The following is an 18,373-nucleotide window of genomic DNA, read 5'->3' on the forward strand; positions in this document are numbered from 1 at the left end:
GCACAGCCCTGTTCAGCACCTTTGACTGGGTGTTGTCACCACAAGGGACAATCCAGGCAGATTGTCTCACACTGACATCTCAATGGAGTTTCAGTTCAGTGGGTGTTAAGATAATGTAAATAAACCAAACTCGGCCCATGTGTGATACAATTAAATAAATGACACCTGGGAAAAAAGAAACTAGAGCTCTCCTGTATTTTACTGTCAGGATTCTGAATTAATTCCATTTTATATTTCTTTTATCAAAGCATTAATGACAAAAGGAGGATGAATATGAAAATAAACACTCTTCAGTGAAAAAATTTATATTTGCCTCCACAGTTTTGATTATTCCTTCAGACTTACCCTATTTTCTTTCCAAAACACTAGTCAGGCTTTAAAAAACTGCAAAACTAGCTAAACCTACTACCCACATTTGTTGAAGCAATAATACATACTCATCTGTTGAATTACATTCTATTTTATGTTGATTTTATACACCATTGTAGTTATGGATAAAATCATACCACACTAACTAGGAGGGTAATTTTCTCCCACTGTTTTGTGGTTTCATGCCCATAAACAAGTGATTTATGGATTTTTTTTTTTTTTTTTGTGTGTGGAGCTCCTTAATATGTTGATTTCAAATGAAGGAATGATACATAGCAAAGAAGAAAAACTCAGACTTCTATTTGCTATAATTTGTGAGATACACTTAGAATTAAATAAAAACAAACAAAAAACCCCCCCAAAAAGAGAAAGCAAGCAAGAAATAAATATGAAAACCTCAAGCCAAATTTCATCCTAAACTCTGAGTCTAAATCCTTTAAAGTATGGGGAGATGATACAACTCCCTCAGCAGAATTCTGGGCTGAGCCACAGAACCCACAGCTCCATGCCATCAATCCTAATCTTTGAGATTTGACACATTCTCTCCAAGTTTTCAGTCACATTGCAAAATTCTGAGAGGATGAAAGGCAGATTCTCCTCCTCTCTTACACTAACCCCAGGGCCTAGAAACAGCAAGACTTGATTTAAGCAAACACACACTGGGCCAGAAAAATGATGAGTGACACTGGGACTTGACTGACACCAAGGAAAATCCATCTGATTCATGGTCTTCCAATGCAATCATCCCATCACCTCAAACCCCTGAGCAGATAGTGCTGAAATGAGGAGATAACCAAAATGCGAAAAAGCATCTCCTCAATGGCCAAACTGACAGCAAAGTCTCCTCCCTGGGGAACTGCACTCACCAGACAGACAGCAACCTCCCAGCCCCAAACAGGCAACATCTTCCAGGAGCCAAGGCCCTGGTGCTCTCCCCTGTAAGGCAACTCTTTGCAGAGCTACCACCAATAAAAAGGCCTCCAAACCTTCTTTCTTACTCAACTGAACTCTCCACTGCATGTCTCATCCAAAAAATTTATTGTACCACATAAAGCCTGGACCAAGCTAAACCTGCTGGCTCCCAAACAGGCTTCTTAAGCCTCTAGCAAATAAAGAGTAGGATATTCGTTTCTAAATCTCCAAAGGAGGATTAGGCAGGGTGACCATAATCCTAACCAGCCTCACGCCTGCCACTCATTCTTAGTGAAGGAGAGACGCATTTTAGCATCTGGAAGTTGCTAGCAGATGAACCTCTTTGTCCAAGGTAGGATATCAAAGATTACAGTTCCTAGTTCCTTGTTTCTTGGCTGCATAGGAAAATAAGGGTTTTTTCTGTGAGACAAAGAGTGAATATGATTGTTTGTTTTGGTTCTGGTGACATAATTCTTTTTTGTCAGCACCGTCTCTCAGAAATTAACTCTGATCTGAGGAAGAACTAGAGCTTAACTAGAGTTAACTGTCTTCTGAAACTTTCCCCCATCATCTTCCTGATGATAATAAGGTCAGTGAGAGACTTTTTTATATATGTTGTCAAACCTTTGATCAAAACCCTTGCATTTTCCATGATGTTTACAGGTGAGTCCCACTGCAATGATATCAGAGCTTCCCAATACCCATTGTAGCACCAATGAAAGTGGCAATGATCAGAGAACCATTTATCTTTATATTGTGGGTGTTTGAGCAGTGCTGTTGCTACTTTTGAGGGGGAATTGTGCAGGCTCTTTGTCAATTGGTTTAGGTTGCCTACATTAAGCCAAATTGCTCTTGCCATACCCAGCTGCTGCTGCTGCCTGTGTGTTCCACCGTCCCCACATTCACTTTAATCCATCAGCCAAGAGCAAAACAGCTTTCCCTCGGTGCACCTCCTGCAAACAGGGGAGGAAAACACCACAAAAGGGAAAAAAACACACATCACTTGCAGCATTTTTACATGTAATAGTAACAGTCTCTTGGTGCCATCATCAGCCATAGCATTTCATTCACACAGAACACTTGTGGGCATATCACATATGCTTTTCCATTCAATGTATTTTTAAATGTTTCCCAGGCAACTGTTTCAATACAATATGCCTCCCTGGCAACCTGGTACCGGCAAATACCATGCTAGTCTCCCATGTCCTCTTTTCAGGTCTTCCCATCTTGGCATATAAATGTCACAAGGCTGGGTTTTCCATCTCCAGCCATGCAGGTGCTGATCTGTCCTTGCATTTGGAAAGGCTGAATTGAAGAGATGAGTCGTGCACTGGGTGCTGCACGCTGACAAATTCAGCTCTGGTGTGCTACCAGAGGGAGCAGGTTTCAAAGGCAAGGTTTCTTTTGTGGGAAAGAGAATGTCTCCTGCAACTAAAATTAAGGAGAGCCCACAAAACTGTCTCCACTCGACTGACTTTCTCTGGAAGCAGCAATGAGCCTGCACTTCTCAAACTGAAATGCACGTCATCTTTATTCTCCTGACTAAACCAATCCTACACAGTTCTCATTTTGTGGTTTAACTGTAACATATCACATTAATGAAAAGAGTCAGACTTTCCCATTTTCACCATAGCCAGTGATTAACTGGACTGACCACATCAGTTTGGCTGAGTTATTCTTTCCAGGGCTGCATTTGCTGCCACTGGGCTGTTCAGGGGACACGTTGTGACATTAGAGTGGAGCATTTCAGCTGTGGGACATTTGCTGCAGCAGCTTTCCCTGGTCTGCTCGGCACACTGCGCTCTCTTTGAGGACATTGTCCTTTATTACATTTAGCAGAATGGCCACACTCATCCTTGAGTGAAGTCACAGACTATTTGATGAGGACAAAAAATTATCAACATGTACTCCCAAGCTAAGCACTGATTAGATAAAATAATTTAAATGTAATAATATTTCAATGGTCTGGCAAGGAACAATTTCTTCTGAACATTTTTATCTGATACAGAAGCAAAGATATTTCAGAAGGTCTAAAACTATCAGTGAGCATCAGTCATCATAAGAAAAAAAGTTTTAACGAAAACTGTGTGTGCTTCTGCCTCAAAGTGGCACATTAAAAAAAAAAAATAGCTCCTTCATGCAATGACATCAGGCTTTGAGAGAAATCCAGCAGAAACTGTGGCATCTCTTCTTCATTGATTACTCCATAACAACAGCTGAAAATTACAATTTTTCCAGGCTATAAAATGCTTAACACTCAAAATTCTACAACAGCAGCAAAAATCTCCTCCCTGTCTGTGAGCTGTTGTATCTGTAATAGAGACCCTGCATTACCAGGCTTTCTAATTTTTTCCAAATGCAGAAGCTCTCATTCAAAGCTGCAGCTGTTGGGAGGAAATCAGAAATAGCAGAAGGCGGATTAGTTGATAATGTACCAGTTCTTCCCCAGCAAATGCCAGCACCTGTGTTTTACACTCTCCTCTTTCCCTCAGCCCAGGAAAAGATCATTTGGCTTGTTTGGCAGGCAATTTATAGGCTTTAGTGATTGTGGAACTGCAAATGGATTAGAATTTGTTATAATAGCCCCTTCTTCCTGAGAGCAAAAGTTAAAACTGAGGCCTACTTTACAGCAAGAATCAGGTACCATATAAGTAAAGATTAAGCATGTGCAGCTTGAGACTTAACAGGGAAGAGATAACTACACATGGTGGCATTCAATTTACAAGGAAATCCCTGCAGATAATCTGTAGGAACATTCTGGCTTCCACAAGCTCAAATCCCTTGACCACTGGCTCAAATCCAGTCAAGGCTGATTATGATAAAGACTACTCCCTGCATTTCTATGAGAACTTTGTTCTAAGACCACTAAACATTCTAATTATTGAAATTAGCAAGATGCAAAATCAAGCAAGAAGTAATAAGATTTCCATGCAGTGGAGGAAACAGAAGATACTATCTTGTGCAAAGGGGCAAATCCAAGACCAGGTCCTATTCTACATTTTGCCTTCCTATTCTTAGTACATTATTAATTCTGGAAAGATGAAGATGAAAAATACTAAATGCCCTTAATGGATATTGAAATCTGCAGGTAGTTACAGAAGCAAATAGAGCACAGATGAAAACATTCATGACATTGTTAGAGTGGGTATCATTAAACAGGTATCAATCAAAAAAACCTTAGAATTTTCAGTTAAATCTACAGTTAAATCTAAAACCCACCTACACTACAGAAGCAAGGTTTTCTCCTTTTGCTTTTTACAAGCAAAAGCTGCAATAATAAATTTCCCTATTCTTTTTATTATATTCTTTAATTTGTGGCACTTACTGCACAATAACCAATTTTTATGTTCCCCCATAATAAAGCTTTTGCAAATGCTGTAAGTGCTCACCGCACCACACAGCAACACCTCCAGCATGAAGAACAGGCTGTTCTGGGAGAAGTCGTGTCGAACAGCATAAATCTATAGGTACAACACACAATTTAGCAGCAGAGGATTGTCCAAGGAGTATCCAAGGGGTCATAAAACATAAAACACTAACCCAAACATCACAGGAATTAAAGAAACCCTGATGCATCACTGATCATTAGCATACATATACCCAGAAGTAGGTTCGGAGTGCTTTCGCAGCCCCCCGGATTTTGTTAAATCCCTGATTTTGCATAGTTTGCTGCCTCCATGTGGTGACAGTCGGCACTGGGCCACAATTCCCAGTGATCCTGAATAAAATCCCCCAAGGAACACTTCTTCAACTGGTTGTGAAATCAGATTTCTACCCCTCCTCTCTCATAACATTTCCCACCACTTCCACAGCCAAATCCTTCTTCAATTCGCACTTTTTCTTTATTTACACGCCCTTTCTCCTGCCGTTCTTTGCTCTGTCGCTGCTGCCACCACCACCTTATTCTCCACAGCAGCATAAAACCTTTAGATCCAGATTCTCTCTTTGCCTCTATTCCTCTTACCTTGCTCCACCTGCAGCTTTTAGGGGAACACTTTCCCGACAAAGAAGGAAAGGCGGGCCGATTTCCTAGGATCTCCTTTCACCATACTGTGAAGCATCTTCTAAATGGCAACAAAAGTGACAGGCAGAGCCCTGTGAATGTCCCTTGGGTGTTCCCTGGGCACTGCAGTAGCTGTAACAGATATTAATGTGGGAAAACATTAAACTGTGTGACAGGGGTTTGCTTTTCCGCTGTCTCCCTGGACTTCATTCTCGTTTTACTCTGCCCATCACACAGCTGAAATGCTGGCCCTCTAGTGTGAATTTTTTTTATGTTTTTGTTTTTCAGCTGGGCTATCTGTTGTGCAAACTGACACAGATCCCAGGAGCAACCAAACACTTTGCACTTCCAAGATTTTTATCCACAGAAGGAAACCTATTAATGCTGCTTTAAAGTTAAGAAAATATTTATTGCATACAGTTAAAGACATTATGGACTCACAGAAACACAAAGTACCTGAGTTAACACATGGAGGGTGAAGGCTGGGCAGGACCTCCCAGATACCTGAACAGACAGAATCATCCTCAGCTGAAACACCTCTGGATGGGGCTGCCTAGACCTGCTCAGATTTAAATTAATGTGAAATGTGAATCTCTGAACTCTGATACCCATTTTCAAGATTCAGATCCACTCAAAGCACAAAGAAAGTCTTGTCACCCGTCTTAAATACATTTTTGCTGGGACCAACACATTCATTCACAGGTGTGACTTCTAATACAGTCAATACTGATGCCTCCTTTCTACTCTGAAAAATCGAAGGATGGGGCAGTCTACAGACATCCAGCAATGCATAAATGCAGTAACAGAAGAAGAATGTGGACTTGGATTCATGTTTTACCAATAATAAATTGGTTTTAAGCACAGTCCTCTGTGCTGGTGCTCCCTCATAAATACCTGTTACCAAACTGGATTGATTTCCTTGTACAGTTATTTTTTGCATCAATTGTGAAGAGCTTAAACGTTACTTTCTGATTCTTTCATGTACTGTCGGAGGATGAAGTGCCTGTCACCATTCCTATGGTGTCTGTTTTTGAGATGGCTGCAGCCCGGAGAGTGTTTAAACCCTCTCTAGCACCTTCTTTATTTCAAGCCACACGGCGACATTCCCGCCGAAAACGTCAAACTGCATCACTTCACATTCTTCTCTAAAAGTGAAACTAGGTCAGAGGTGTGCTCCCAACCAATTTTATTTTTGAAAGAACAGCCTCTGGAATTGGCCCCGCGCACCAACTCCAGACCCAGGCCGGGACCAGCCAGGCCCGACCCGCCGCCATCTTGTCCCACTCAGCCACGGGGACCAACCAGCACAGCCCCCGACCCTGCCCTTCCCAACGGACCAAAAGCCTACAAAAAACATAAAGTTTGAGAGGTAAAAGCGACACAAAAGAAAGGCTGTTTTCGAGGAAGACCAGCCCCTGAAGGCTGACAGATGCACGGGCTGAGAACGGCGGGCTCCCCTCAAGGAGTCGTCAGAACTACTCGACCGTTCCCGCTGCCCCGCGACATGAGGACGGCTCTGAGGGCTGAAACCCACAGCCCCGGCAACGCGCCCGGGGCAGGAGGAGGCGGAGGAAGAGGAGGAAGCCCAGGCCGCCGTCTCACACCGCCCTCCCGCGGTCGCCAGCGCCGTCCCCCGGCGAGGCGCGGGGAGCGTCGGCCATGTGTGAGGAAGGAACCGCCAAGCTGCGCCTGAAGCCCCGGACGGCGCCGTCCTCCCGTGGCCGGGACTGCAGCCCCGGCCCTGAGCCCCCGCCGCGGACCCAGTGAGTCGGGACTGGGGGATTGGATCGGTCCTGGGGGACCGAATCGGCCCCGGGAGGATTGGATCGGCTCCCGGGGCCAGGCTGCACCACCCGGGCGACTCGGGGCGTTTCGCGGTCAGATCTGTCTGTTAAAGGTTATTTCATAAAATACCGCCCGTAGTGCCTTTAATAAATACAGATAAAACTGCAAGGTAAAGCACAGCGTGCCCCACACCTTCTGCAGGTTCGTCGGCACAGAACAGCTCTGGCGAGGACAGGGCCTGAGAAACGTTAATGTATGAAAACTCAGTTTTCTTCCAGAATACGGCTCACAAGAGCGCAGAAATATTTCCTGTTTTTTCCAGCTCTGGAATTCGGGAGGACTGAAGGCAGTGAGTGGCTCAGTTTGTGTTTGAGCTCGGGCGGCTCGGCCGTGTCCCTTCCACCATGGGCTGTGAGAGGTTGATCACTCTGTTCTTTGAGGGCACGTTGTTTCTAATTTCTTCCCCGTGCAGCTTCATTCCTGGACAGCAACCCAAGAAAATCATCAGGAAGAATGATGGAAATACCATTGTGACATTAACAATCCATCCTTCCCTTGGAATTGTCTTTATACAGCATTACCTTTTAATGCTTATAGTTCCTAGGATCGACTAAATCAAGTTGTTTGGGAAGATAATCAGTAATTTCAATTGGCAGTGTGGGAATGTCCAGACGTACTTGTGAACCGATGCAATTGCTACCCTCAGTGCAAACACTTCCATGATTTCTGTGCTTTGCAGGTGTTAAGTGTGTTGTTAGAGAAGATAAAACAGTGGCTGCACTGAACTGTTTCACTTGGAAGTGAAGAGATAGATACCTATTGCTCATTTGTTACAAGCAGAAAGAAAGCATTTAGACATTAAATTTTTGCTAGCTGTAAAAATTACATAAGTCATATAATGCTGCTAAAAATAGTTTGCAGGCACAATAATGCCTCTGGATTCCAGAAAAAAGAGGCAAGCTAGTATCAGTGTAAAAGTATTTTCTTTCTTCTCTCCCACCTTCAAACTATTGGACTGTATCTTTACAGGGCATTGACTGACAGATGTTCCTGGTTTGAAAAGGAAGACTTAAATGAGTGTGAAAAAACATGGCTTTTGCTACTGAAACACATCAATCAAGATTCGCACTGCACAAACTGGGACACAATGCCCAACTTTCCAGAGTTCTTGGAAAAGGTAGTGTGCTGTATCCTTGTTTTTGCACTTTGTGTCCTGCTTACAATAGCAACAGCCTGGTTAATGGGAATCAACATGAAATAGCCTTTAGAGATGTGAGGTTTCAGCTCTTTAATCTCTGTGTGCAGTGATGTGGCTGGGCATGGTGTGGCAGGGTATATAAGGACAGCTACAAGTGGCTTTTTTTGCAGTAGAGCAAATTCTTTCCAACATTTTGCTGGGAAGAGGGAGCCTGTGTAAGGATGCTGACTGCCATAAACACCAGCATCTCCCTAAGGAATGAAACTGGAAAACGCAAACTGTAATGGAGGGGTTAATTACACAAAACCTACCCTGACTTCACTCGAGTGGCAATAGGCAAGATCACTACGTAAAAATCAGTCCTAAAAAAGAACCTTTTTTTCCCCCCTGAACAGTAGCAGGTTGTTGTTTTCATCCTTAGTCTCTCTGGAACATGAGTACCCATTGTATCAATTTAGCAATGTTAAGGGAAGACCCATATTCCATCAGCTCCAGGAAACTCCTGGAAGAGGGACATAAATAAAATGTTCTTTTCTTCCCTGTAGTTCAGATTTCTCAGTATTTGCAATGTCTTCCCAAAGCCTGGGTATTGGTTGAGCTCACTTTGCTTTAGATACTGTGTGTGTGTATGTGTGTGTTGTAGGAACAACAGGAAAGGAGTCCAGAACACCACGAAGTCTTTACATTCAGAATAAAAGACATTCAGTGGGTATCATTCCCATCTTTTCACAAAGAAAAATGTCTGAACCCCAAGGATCTGAGCTCTCAGCAGCCAACACAGAGTCAGAGCAATGAACATAAAGGACAGGGCCAATCATCCACAGCTGGGAAAACCTGCAAGGGAACCAGTACAGATCAAGCCAAAACTGTGTCTGGGGCAGACACAAAAGGCGTTTCAGAGCTGGATGTGAGTCCTAAGTCATGTAAATTCCCTGGGCACAGCAGCTCAGCACAGCCCTTGGCCTTGGTACAAAGCCCTGCAGAAGCTCTGAGCCCTCAGCAGCACCACACAGGGACTGTACAGAACAGTAGGGCAGACAGGGAAGAAAAGGGTGAGGAAAAGACTCAAATCCAAACACATCAGGGGGATCTTCCAGTGGGGGAGGCCACAGAGGTCCCTGCTGAGAAGCCTCGGCTAAGGAGCACTCTGGGGGCTGAGAGCCGTGAGGAGAAGATGGAAAACCAGAGTGAAGCATCTTCAGCTCTTGACAGTTGTCCAATGTGTCTGATGCAGTTTAGTGGAAGGTAAGTTTGTGTTTTGGTTTTTTCCCATAACTTTCCTATAAATGAGGCCCAGCAAGGTCTGCATGCATCTTCGATATATAGAATAACAAAAGCAGACAAAGCTACTGTAAGCTGTCAGAATTACCTACTTTAATCCCATTTACAAGTTGAGTACCTGTCCTACAGTAAGAACTGTTAACGAAATTTTATAGTACTTAGGCTGTTGGAGTTGCTGAAAATGTCCTTTTCCACAGATCCTCTAACCCTGCAAGCTCTGTTGGGTGCCACTTTCCCTGTTGTTGGGAGGCTGAACAGGGAGACAAAGGAATGGCTACATTAATATCTACACAGTTTTGGTTATTCTGCCCAGAGACTTAGACAGGCTTAAGATGCATCTGGTCTCCATATTCAGGTCTGTGCTACTCAGCTCCAGTTAGAGCAGCAGTAACAGCAAGGCTGGGAGGTTTTGGTAGAGGATTTGGGCATAGGAGTGACAGCCCCTCTAAGGTACCAGAACACTTCTGGGAGGGAGTAACTAACAGTCAAAACAAGGATGTGACTGTTCCTGTGTTTGCAGACTCTCTCAGCTGGACATTGATGGCCACCTTGCCAGGTGCTTGTCTGAAAGTGCAGATGATGTCACATGGTAAATCCAGAAGAGTGGAGAGCAAAGGAACAAGGCCAAGGATGAAGCTTTCTCAAAGGAAAAGGAAAAATGTGTCAAGGAAGCACATCCTTTACTCTGACTTCAAGCAGTAACTCAGAAGAAGGATAAGTGCCACCTGCCTATTTGCTTCTTTTTTTTTAATTTTAAAGCCTACCAAATGCACATGAAGTAGTTCTAGTTCTGAAAGCAGTGCTCTGGGATGTCCCAGAGACCCCCAGGGAAATCAGGCTCATGAAAAAAATGCACAAGTGGAAATCCCTCAAGCTTTGTCTCATGTACCAGAGTTCTGAACCTCTCAGGACAGAAGAAAGCAGCTGAGCAAAAACCAACTGTTACTTACTCTAACCCAAAAGTTTACTGGTTTGGGTTTTTTTCTAAACAGATAATCTATGAAAATAAATTCAGTTAAAAAGTAATTTGAATTTGGCATTTTTTGTTGTTTTAATATCTACATAGGAAAGTGTAATTGTACAATTGATCCTGGGAGTATAGCTATTTAAGAGAAAACATAGCCAAGACAACATAAAGGTTAAGAGGTTTTTATGGTTCTGAAGGAGCCCAGCTAAATTCAAAACCTTACAGTGCAGGTTTCTAAGTTAGTATCAGTGTTAAACGGGTGATTAACATGACTGTAAGCTAATTAGCTTGCAGAAGGAACACTTCTGCCAGTGTCACAATGCTGAGCTGGAAAATGAGATTTAACACAGTGAGCCAAGAGCAGATTTTTGTACCAGTTCCACACGGCCCCCCCAGCCACCATCAAGGGCTGAAAGCAGGGAGCAGCCTGGTGGGGCTGGGAGGGGCTCAGGAGGCTCAGCTGCTCTTTTGGTCACTTCTCAAGAGGAGCAGGAGAACACTTGCTAAGCCTGGGAATGACAATAAATGACATTTAGTGACAGCTCAGTAACCACAAACCAAGGGATGAGTTCACCAACCTGCTCTGGTTTATTTCCCTGTGCCCTGGACCTCAAAACCTACACCTAAGCTGGGATTCAGATACAGGAATAATGATGGAAATACCATTGTTAATGGTATACAGAATAAACACAGAATACAGTATAAAAATACAGGGAGGCTCCTATAGATTTAATTTACAGTGGGGTCTGTTTCAGTGGTTGCACACAGCCCAGTTCACTGATAAATAATGAGTCTATTAACTTTTTCATTAAAGTGTTTAATAGATGTGCAAGAATATAAATGATCTCAGCTGTTATGGATTAGTATACCATCTTCTGCACAATTAAAACTGATCAGCAAAGATCCCAACTAATTAATAATACAAAACTACGAGAACATATTTACTGTTTTACAATCATTAAATTAGCTAGAATTTTCATTTACTATTTCAAATAAGACAACTATATATCATTACCAGATCCATTTGCAATATATTAGGATTTTTTTTCCAAACCACACATTTAATTACATCCTTCATTTTCTTTTATTTATAAAACAAGTACTTTATATAAAAAATTTCCCCTTCATTATGAACAGAACATTATTCAAACACTTGCACATGAGCAACCAAACTCGTACCCAGCAAACTATTTGGCAACACAGCAACATTGTAAATGCCTGTAAATTCTTAAATAAAAATCAAGTAGTCCTTACAATGTTTGATTAGCAAAATGTGTCTTTCTATTCTTCCTTCCTTCCCTCCCTCCCAAGATGTTCTGAAACCTAGAAAAAAGGTTAAAAAAAAAAAGCCCAATCCACATTTCTAGTATTTCCAGTTTAAAGTTCCATGCCCTGGTATGTCTAAGGACAGCTTAACTGTCACAGTTCCATTCATGAGCTGCCTGCAGTCACTCTGATTACTACTGATTAGCTTTAGTACCAGGGGAACTGAAAACACTAAACAGGAAGTTATTCAGGGGAAATAAAATAAGAGGGAAAAGGGGAAAAAAGAGCAATTAAAAAATGCCAGGTTACATTTAAAAGGTAAAGTTGCCTTTAGTAGATAATAAAGTATCTAAAGTCCAGGCATTTGAGGCAAGTACTTTTTACTAGTTAAATTATTTAGTGCTGATTAAAACACATTTTGCTGAATATGAAAAGCTACAGTCCAACAGAGAAACCCACAACTGAAACCTGAATGGGATTCATAGAACTAAACAAACACAGGTCTGCATAATTGTGGCTAAAGAGGGGATACAAAACCTAGATTGTTAATCAATGATTAATTGAATATTTCAAACAATGTTTTGGCAGTCTGGTCCTAGCACCTCATGACTTGGATGTGAATCCCAAAGATGTCATGTTCAGCACCTAATGCAATGCTGTACCCTGAGAAAACCATAGGTTAATGTAAAGAAAGTGAAAGTGTCACAATTTATCCTGTGTTTTACACCCAATCAGGTGAGATGCCACAGCACAGGGTTTCAGTTTTCCCTTCCCAACCAGCCCTGGAGCTCAGCCCAGCCTGAGGCAGCAGAGCCTCTGCTGTCTCAGGGCTGAACCCCGAGGGCTCAGCACAGCTCTGGCCCCCTAGCATGGCTTTGCCAGCTCCTGAGTCCTCCCCTGCCCCTGGCTCCCCTGGCACCCCCCAGTTCCCACCAGAAGGGATTCCATAGTTGTCTTTTGCTTTTTCCAATTTCTTAGGTATTAGTTTTTCTTCCATGAAAAGAATTGTACTACTTTGACGCAAATAATTTTGCTGAAATATCCCATTCTCTACTGCAGAATGATTAGTTATTAATGGACACTGAGCAACCGTAAGCAGACAGTTTATCGTAAGTAGGAGGTGTGCTTTATCAGGAAAGTAGATTTCATCTTATGGTTATTCTAAATTTGCTACTTGCTTTACTAGGATTTAAGACTATGCTTTACTAGGATTTTGCTCTACATCTGAATGTTTGTATTGTTGATAAAAATACTTCTCAAAAATCTAATATACAACACAATATTACTGTAGGTGTAGGCACTGCTTAAGTAATGTTTAGAAATCCTTTGTGTGCAAATTTAATTTTCTTCAATCTCTACATTTTGGTAAATTTGGAGTTTAAGACAACAGATTCTGAAATTGATACTGTAAATTCTAATTTGGAAATAATCTCACTGAGTCACTCTGCATTCCAAATTCTACAAAAATGCAAATAAACATCAGGCTGCAGCTGTGAACTGTATCTTTCACATGGAAATGTTACTTAATATTAACAAGCAGAACTTACCAGGTGTAAAAATATCCCAAATACGCAATAATCCTTCAATACAGTTTATCCATTTAGGCACTTAAATCTTGTACCCAAATTTATGTTTTGATTGCTAATAAAACACAACTCCTTTTAAATATATCTGAGATGTTTAGACAGGTACCACTTGTGAAAAAAGGCATCAAAAATAAGCTTCAACACCACCATAATATATTTTATTCTTCAGGATGTTACACTGCAATACTCTTCAACTGGGAGCTCATTGCATCAAATGTTTGTAGAAAGTGTGTGGATCTCAAAGTTTCTCATTATCTGCTTTTGCAGGGATGCAATGAACATTTCAATCCTTCACGAAACAGGCACAAAATGCAAATTCCTTCATTAATGAAGCCAGTTGTGTCAGTGCCCAGAATGTAAGAATCACTAAGTGGCAGAGGACACCCACCAAAATCATTATTCTCTTCTTTGATTTTCAGCAGCAAATTTGTTTTGAGATCATTGGTCTCTATCCATGTGACCAGTCCCCAGCCTCGCATGCATATACTGTAGTTAAGGATAAATTAATGTCATTCGCACTGTCCCCAACAAGGTCATTCCTTCATACTGTTTCTTCTGTTGACAGCAACAATGGATTAATATATTCAAATCCTTCAAATTCTGACTGATCTATTCGCTTTATTATATCTCTGAAAAACAAATGAGAGCAGTGATTAGTTTATCAGAACACTGGGCAGTCTTCTATCATCTAATAAGTTATGCAAGATACAAAGAATTTCAAATTTACTGTAACTTGACTATGTTTTAATGGCAAACACATAGTCTCTTAGTGATTTTCAGATAGTTTATGAATTAATTTCTGGGGCAAAGCCACACGTACTCATCATCTGGGGTGAGCTGCACAGGCTCGCTGGTGAACTGCGTGTCAAAGTTATCCAACCCGTAATCGTCCGTGATCTGTGGCTGGAATGGGGGCGTCATCTGCTTCTTCTCCAGCTACCCAAAATATGGGGGACAGGAAAAAATTACACTGTGGAAGAGTTATGGCATCCCTCAGGAAACTCAAATCCAACTGCTGTAAATGCTATTGGAAAGGAACATCAAAAATACCAAGTACTACACCCAACAAGCCAGGCAACAGATACTAGTACAGTTACTGCCCTGCATTTTAAAATAAAAATCCACAAATAATTCAGCTTTTTAAGTTCTCTCTAAATTGGTAGATTAGACTCAGGATTGATAAATTCCCACAGTACTGCAATACAGCAGTTAGCAAAATATATTTACTTTCATTCCTGAGAAATCAACCTACTTTTCTTCCTGCATTTGTGTGCAATGTCACATAATTCAATTTATAGTAGACACTAACTTTCTAAATCTAACATTTATATTCAGTTAAAAAACTGTCTAGGCTGCAAATCTCCATAATCTAATTCAGGATAGGTAAGTGTGATGAGAGTGAGTAGTAGTTAACACTGACCAAAATGATCACTTGTATTACCAACATTGGATAAAACCTGATTTTAAGGCCAGGATCTCTCATGATGCTTTGTACAGAGCAAACAAAATGCGGAATAAATCACAGAAAAATCTTGGATTTCATGTTTCAGACAAGAGCACAGGAAGTACAGACGAAGATAGGAGGAAATTGTGAAACACAATTTCACAGGGCGGTGCATTAACACATCAATGTCCCATCAATCATCAGGTCTGGGAAAGCACCATGAAATCCAAGTTGTGAGGAAAAAATAATCAGGTCCTCCCAAACAAGAATGGCAACATGAAGGAATCAGCAAAATTAATATTCAAAAACTGAAGTGGGTGGCAGGACTGTCCCTGTGAGTTGTTGCCACACACTCACATCCAACAGCCAGGCACTATTCCACAAGGGATTAAACATCAGACTTCCTTCTTCGTTGTACTCAGTAAAGTGTAAAAGCCCTCTTAAATCAGCCACAGAGAGATAGCTTGAGAAAACTGAGTTTTGACTTGAGAAAATGAGTGAAAAAAATAGGTGGTGCAGCTCTAGAAAACGCCTAACTGCAAACAGGAGCTATGGCTTTGTAGCTCTTTCTCCAGCATATAATGGTTAAACACCAGAAAACAGGCACTGAGGTAAGAATAGACTGAAAATCCCAAAACAATCCAAAAATGAGCTGCCCTGGATGCTGCTGAGCCGTCCTACACCAGTGAGCAATCTGAAGTGTTCTGGGCTCTGCCACACACTTTGGATGACTAACACATGGAAAAATGTTCCTGGGCTGTGTGCTCATCTTCCCTGTATTTATTTTTCAGTTAGCTCAAGCTTCACACAGAACAAGTTTAAATCAGTGTTAGACTCATTTCCTTAGGTTCCAACTTGAAAAGTTCGGAAAAACTTTTAAGTCCACATGTTTTCTTTGAAATGCAGGTGGTGAGTATGAGATTCTAATAACTATAAAAGCTTTCCAAGTATTTTCTCATTTTTTCCTGAGTACATTTGCCAGAACTTATTAGAAATTTAACTTCAAATTTATCTGGTGTTGATCCTCCTGAGCAGTACTCTCTTAATAGTATGACAAAGCAGATCATCTAAATATTCCTATTTTTTAAAAAAGTAGAGATTTAGTACCAGTGTTCCACCATAAAAATATTTTAGAAAATATAAGAATTCAGTCAGCATAAATGTTGGTCAAGAAGTATCAATTTTGAAGAAGTTTTTTCTACAAATAAACAAAATATAAATCTAACAGCTGTCATTTTCCCTCTCTCTCAAAAAACTGCAAAGCAGAACAAACTGGAAGACATGATGTTCTGCTCCACACCCCCAGGTGAGCTGCACCAGGGGACCACAAGAGAGAAAAAACAAAACAAAAATAAAAAATAACAAAAACCAAACCAACAAGAAAAAAAAAAACAACAACAAAAAACCACACAAAAAACCCAAAAAAACAACAAAACAACCAAAAAAACCAACAAACACCAAAAAACCCCACTCAGGTTGAAGGGATAACTCCAAACAAGGGATGTCTGACAAAACCAAAGACAGCCCTCATTACAGGGATAATTTTGTAAACACCAGGTCTTTTAAAGCAGGGCCTCTTTCTGCAGTGAGTGTGTTCTCTGAAGAATGTTACAATGAAATTCAGAGCAGCAACTTCAAAGGGAAAATGAAACTATGCAGCTTTCTCTCATCTGAACTTTCATGTTAGTGCTGCCTCTTCCTACACTTCCTGCAGCCTTTCCAGACTATGGAAATACTACAGAGACACGCTTTCTAACTAATTGTTACTATAGTTACTTTCTAACTAATTTCTAATTGTTAACTACCTGTTAAAAATGTAATGCTGATAGGGAGGTGCTCCAGACTTTACAGCTTTATTGCTCAAGTGCCAATAAATGCTACTATGGCATTTCTGGGATGGTTTCCACACTGAAGACAGAAGGTAACACAATTGCCAAGTAGCAGAAGATATAAAAACCTAATTTTGATACAATTTTACGCTTGCAAACCCACTAAAAAGCAAGTCATCATCTTCACTATGAACCAAAAACCTCCCTCACCACAACATTACTAAAGAAAACCTGCAAACTGTAATCAGAGCCCCTTTAAAAATAAGCCCACTGCTCTCCTGTCACATCCTTAACAAAAGGGACTGATCCTGCTCACTCCCCCTCAGGTCCCTAAACCCTGACAACACACCTGAACAATCCTACTGATTTTAGGAGTCATAGAATTGGTAATTTCAGCTGGGTTTTGATGTACTGTGACCACTACTTTTACAATCCTAGAATTCATTTTCCCTGTTTGCAACAGGGTTGTTCATATGCACAAAATGAATATATTAGTGAATTATTCCTTTTGAAAACCCAGAAACACAAGGACTGATTTTTACCAGATCCCAATCTATGCTGCGGAAAAACGTGTGAGACTTGATATCAGCAAATCCCGTCTGGGGCTGACAGCCAAGCCTGTCTTTGGGATCCTGTGGAAAACACAGACACTGGAATTACACACTCCAAGCCTCTTACAGCCCACATTTGCCAAAAGCCCACAGAGATGACTCCAGCATTCCCAAGACTGTGTAAACTCTGCTGGGATAAACACACTATGGGTAGCAAGGGATATTTAAATTTATTTTTTAAATAAAATTTGTTTGAAACTTAATTTTTAAATTATCTTTTACAGCTTCTTAAAATAAGAGATTTCTTTAGCAATGTATAATTCATATCCTTCTTTTTTCCTTTAATGATAATGGATCTTCAGATTCCTATCAGCTTAATTAAATGAATAATAAATATTACAGAAAAGAGTTTATAAACAAAGCTACAGTTATTTTTTTTAAAAGCCTGCACCTAGTTGAAAATCAAGCCCATGCTGTGGAATTCCCTCAATAAATTTCCAGCTAAGTGGGATTTTTAACATAGAGGACACAAAGGTTTTATAGATTTTCTTAATAGTAAGCTGATTAACTGTATCACTTTCAACAGGAAGCTCTGACTTCCAGCTTTCAGATGCTAAAAATAAGAGACTGTTATTTACCTTGTTTAAAAATCCTTTTAACACATGGGAAGCCTTGACAGAAAGAAACCTTGGAATCCGGATTGGCTTTTCCAGAATAACTGGGACAGGTATAAAAACAGCAATATTGGGTTTTGGTTTGTGACACTGACCACAGTTTCAATATAAACACTTATTTCAGTATGGTACCAAATTATTTAAAATCATGCAAACAGAAGGAGCTACAGGAATTCAAGGCATTGTTCTATTGACATTGGAAGATTTCCTAAGGGACATGTTACCTTCAATACCTTTGCTATTATTTGTTGTGTAAATAGGAAATAAAACTTCCAGTACTCAGTATATTTCAGTCCACACTTTGTGATTTTAAACAGAAAATGATTTTATATCAGGCCCTTCAAGAAGAGCATTGACAGATTCTGTCACAGAACTGCAGGAACTGCTCTAAAGAAGTTCTGCTTGTTACGGAGTTTGCAGCTTCACAACTGCCAAGCTCCAGCAGCTGTGGGGCAATACTGGGAAAGGGAACCCTAACTCTGCTATGCAAACTGCCCATTTTGATTGT

At 40.9% G+C, this 18,373-nt stretch overlaps 2 protein-coding genes and 1 long non-coding RNA gene across 5 annotated transcripts in view; 1 reads left to right on the forward strand and 2 right to left on the reverse strand.

Moving 5' to 3' along the window:
* Window positions 1-654: 654 nt before the first annotated feature.
* Window positions 655-7,003, reverse strand: LOC147649555 (uncharacterized). Its single transcript, XR_015278719.1, has 3 exons — window positions 5,741-7,003; window positions 5,246-5,416; window positions 655-3,665 (listed from the first exon to the last, which is right to left on the reverse strand). It is a non-coding gene; the product is annotated as an uncharacterized LOC147649555 (long non-coding RNA).
* FAAP20 (FA core complex associated protein 20) lies at window positions 5,765-10,574 on the forward strand. Its single transcript, XM_023940450.2, has 4 exons — window positions 5,765-7,047; window positions 8,099-8,246; window positions 8,911-9,512; window positions 10,069-10,574. The coding sequence occupies exons 1-4, from the start codon at window positions 6,944-6,946 to the stop codon at window positions 10,139-10,141; spliced, it is 927 nt and encodes a 308-aa protein (XP_023796218.2). The 5' UTR covers window positions 5,765-6,943; the 3' UTR covers window positions 10,142-10,574.
* A 742-nt stretch (window positions 10,575-11,316) lies between these two features.
* Window positions 11,317-18,373, reverse strand: part of PRKCZ (protein kinase C zeta) — a 41,419-nt gene continuing 34,362 nt past the window's right edge. For all 3 annotated transcript variants that reach the window (XM_086860561.1, XM_086860562.1, XM_023940446.2), the window contains 4 exons: window positions 17,830-17,909; window positions 17,183-17,272; window positions 14,188-14,303; window positions 11,317-13,996 (listed from right to left, as the gene is read on the reverse strand). In XM_086860561.1, the coding sequence (XP_086716687.1) occupies window positions 13,909-13,996; window positions 14,188-14,303; window positions 17,183-17,272; window positions 17,830-17,909 (374 nt within the window). In that variant the 3' untranslated portion in view covers window positions 11,317-13,908. The remainder of the gene's footprint in view (window positions 13,997-14,187; window positions 14,304-17,182; window positions 17,273-17,829; window positions 17,910-18,373) is intronic.

The sequence above is a fragment of the Cyanistes caeruleus genome, chromosome 22, assembly GCF_971803275.1.
Source record: "Cyanistes caeruleus chromosome 22, bCyaCae1.hap1.1, whole genome shotgun sequence".
Taxonomy (NCBI): Eukaryota; Metazoa; Chordata; class Aves; order Passeriformes; family Paridae; genus Cyanistes; species Cyanistes caeruleus.

Excerpts from the sequence above, each read along its gene's own strand:
- FAAP20 (XM_023940450.2), top strand. The coding sequence starts at position 6,944 with ATGTGTGAGGAAGGAACCGCCAAGCTGCGCCTGAAGCCCCGGACGGCG. Across the intron at positions 7,048-8,098 it reads GAGCCCCCGCCGCGGACCCA|GGCATTGACTGACAGATGTT; the intron begins GTGAGTCGGGAC and ends GTATCTTTACAG. Across the intron at positions 8,247-8,910 it reads TTCCAGAGTTCTTGGAAAAG|GAACAACAGGAAAGGAGTCC; the intron begins GTAGTGTGCTGT and ends TGTGTGTTGTAG.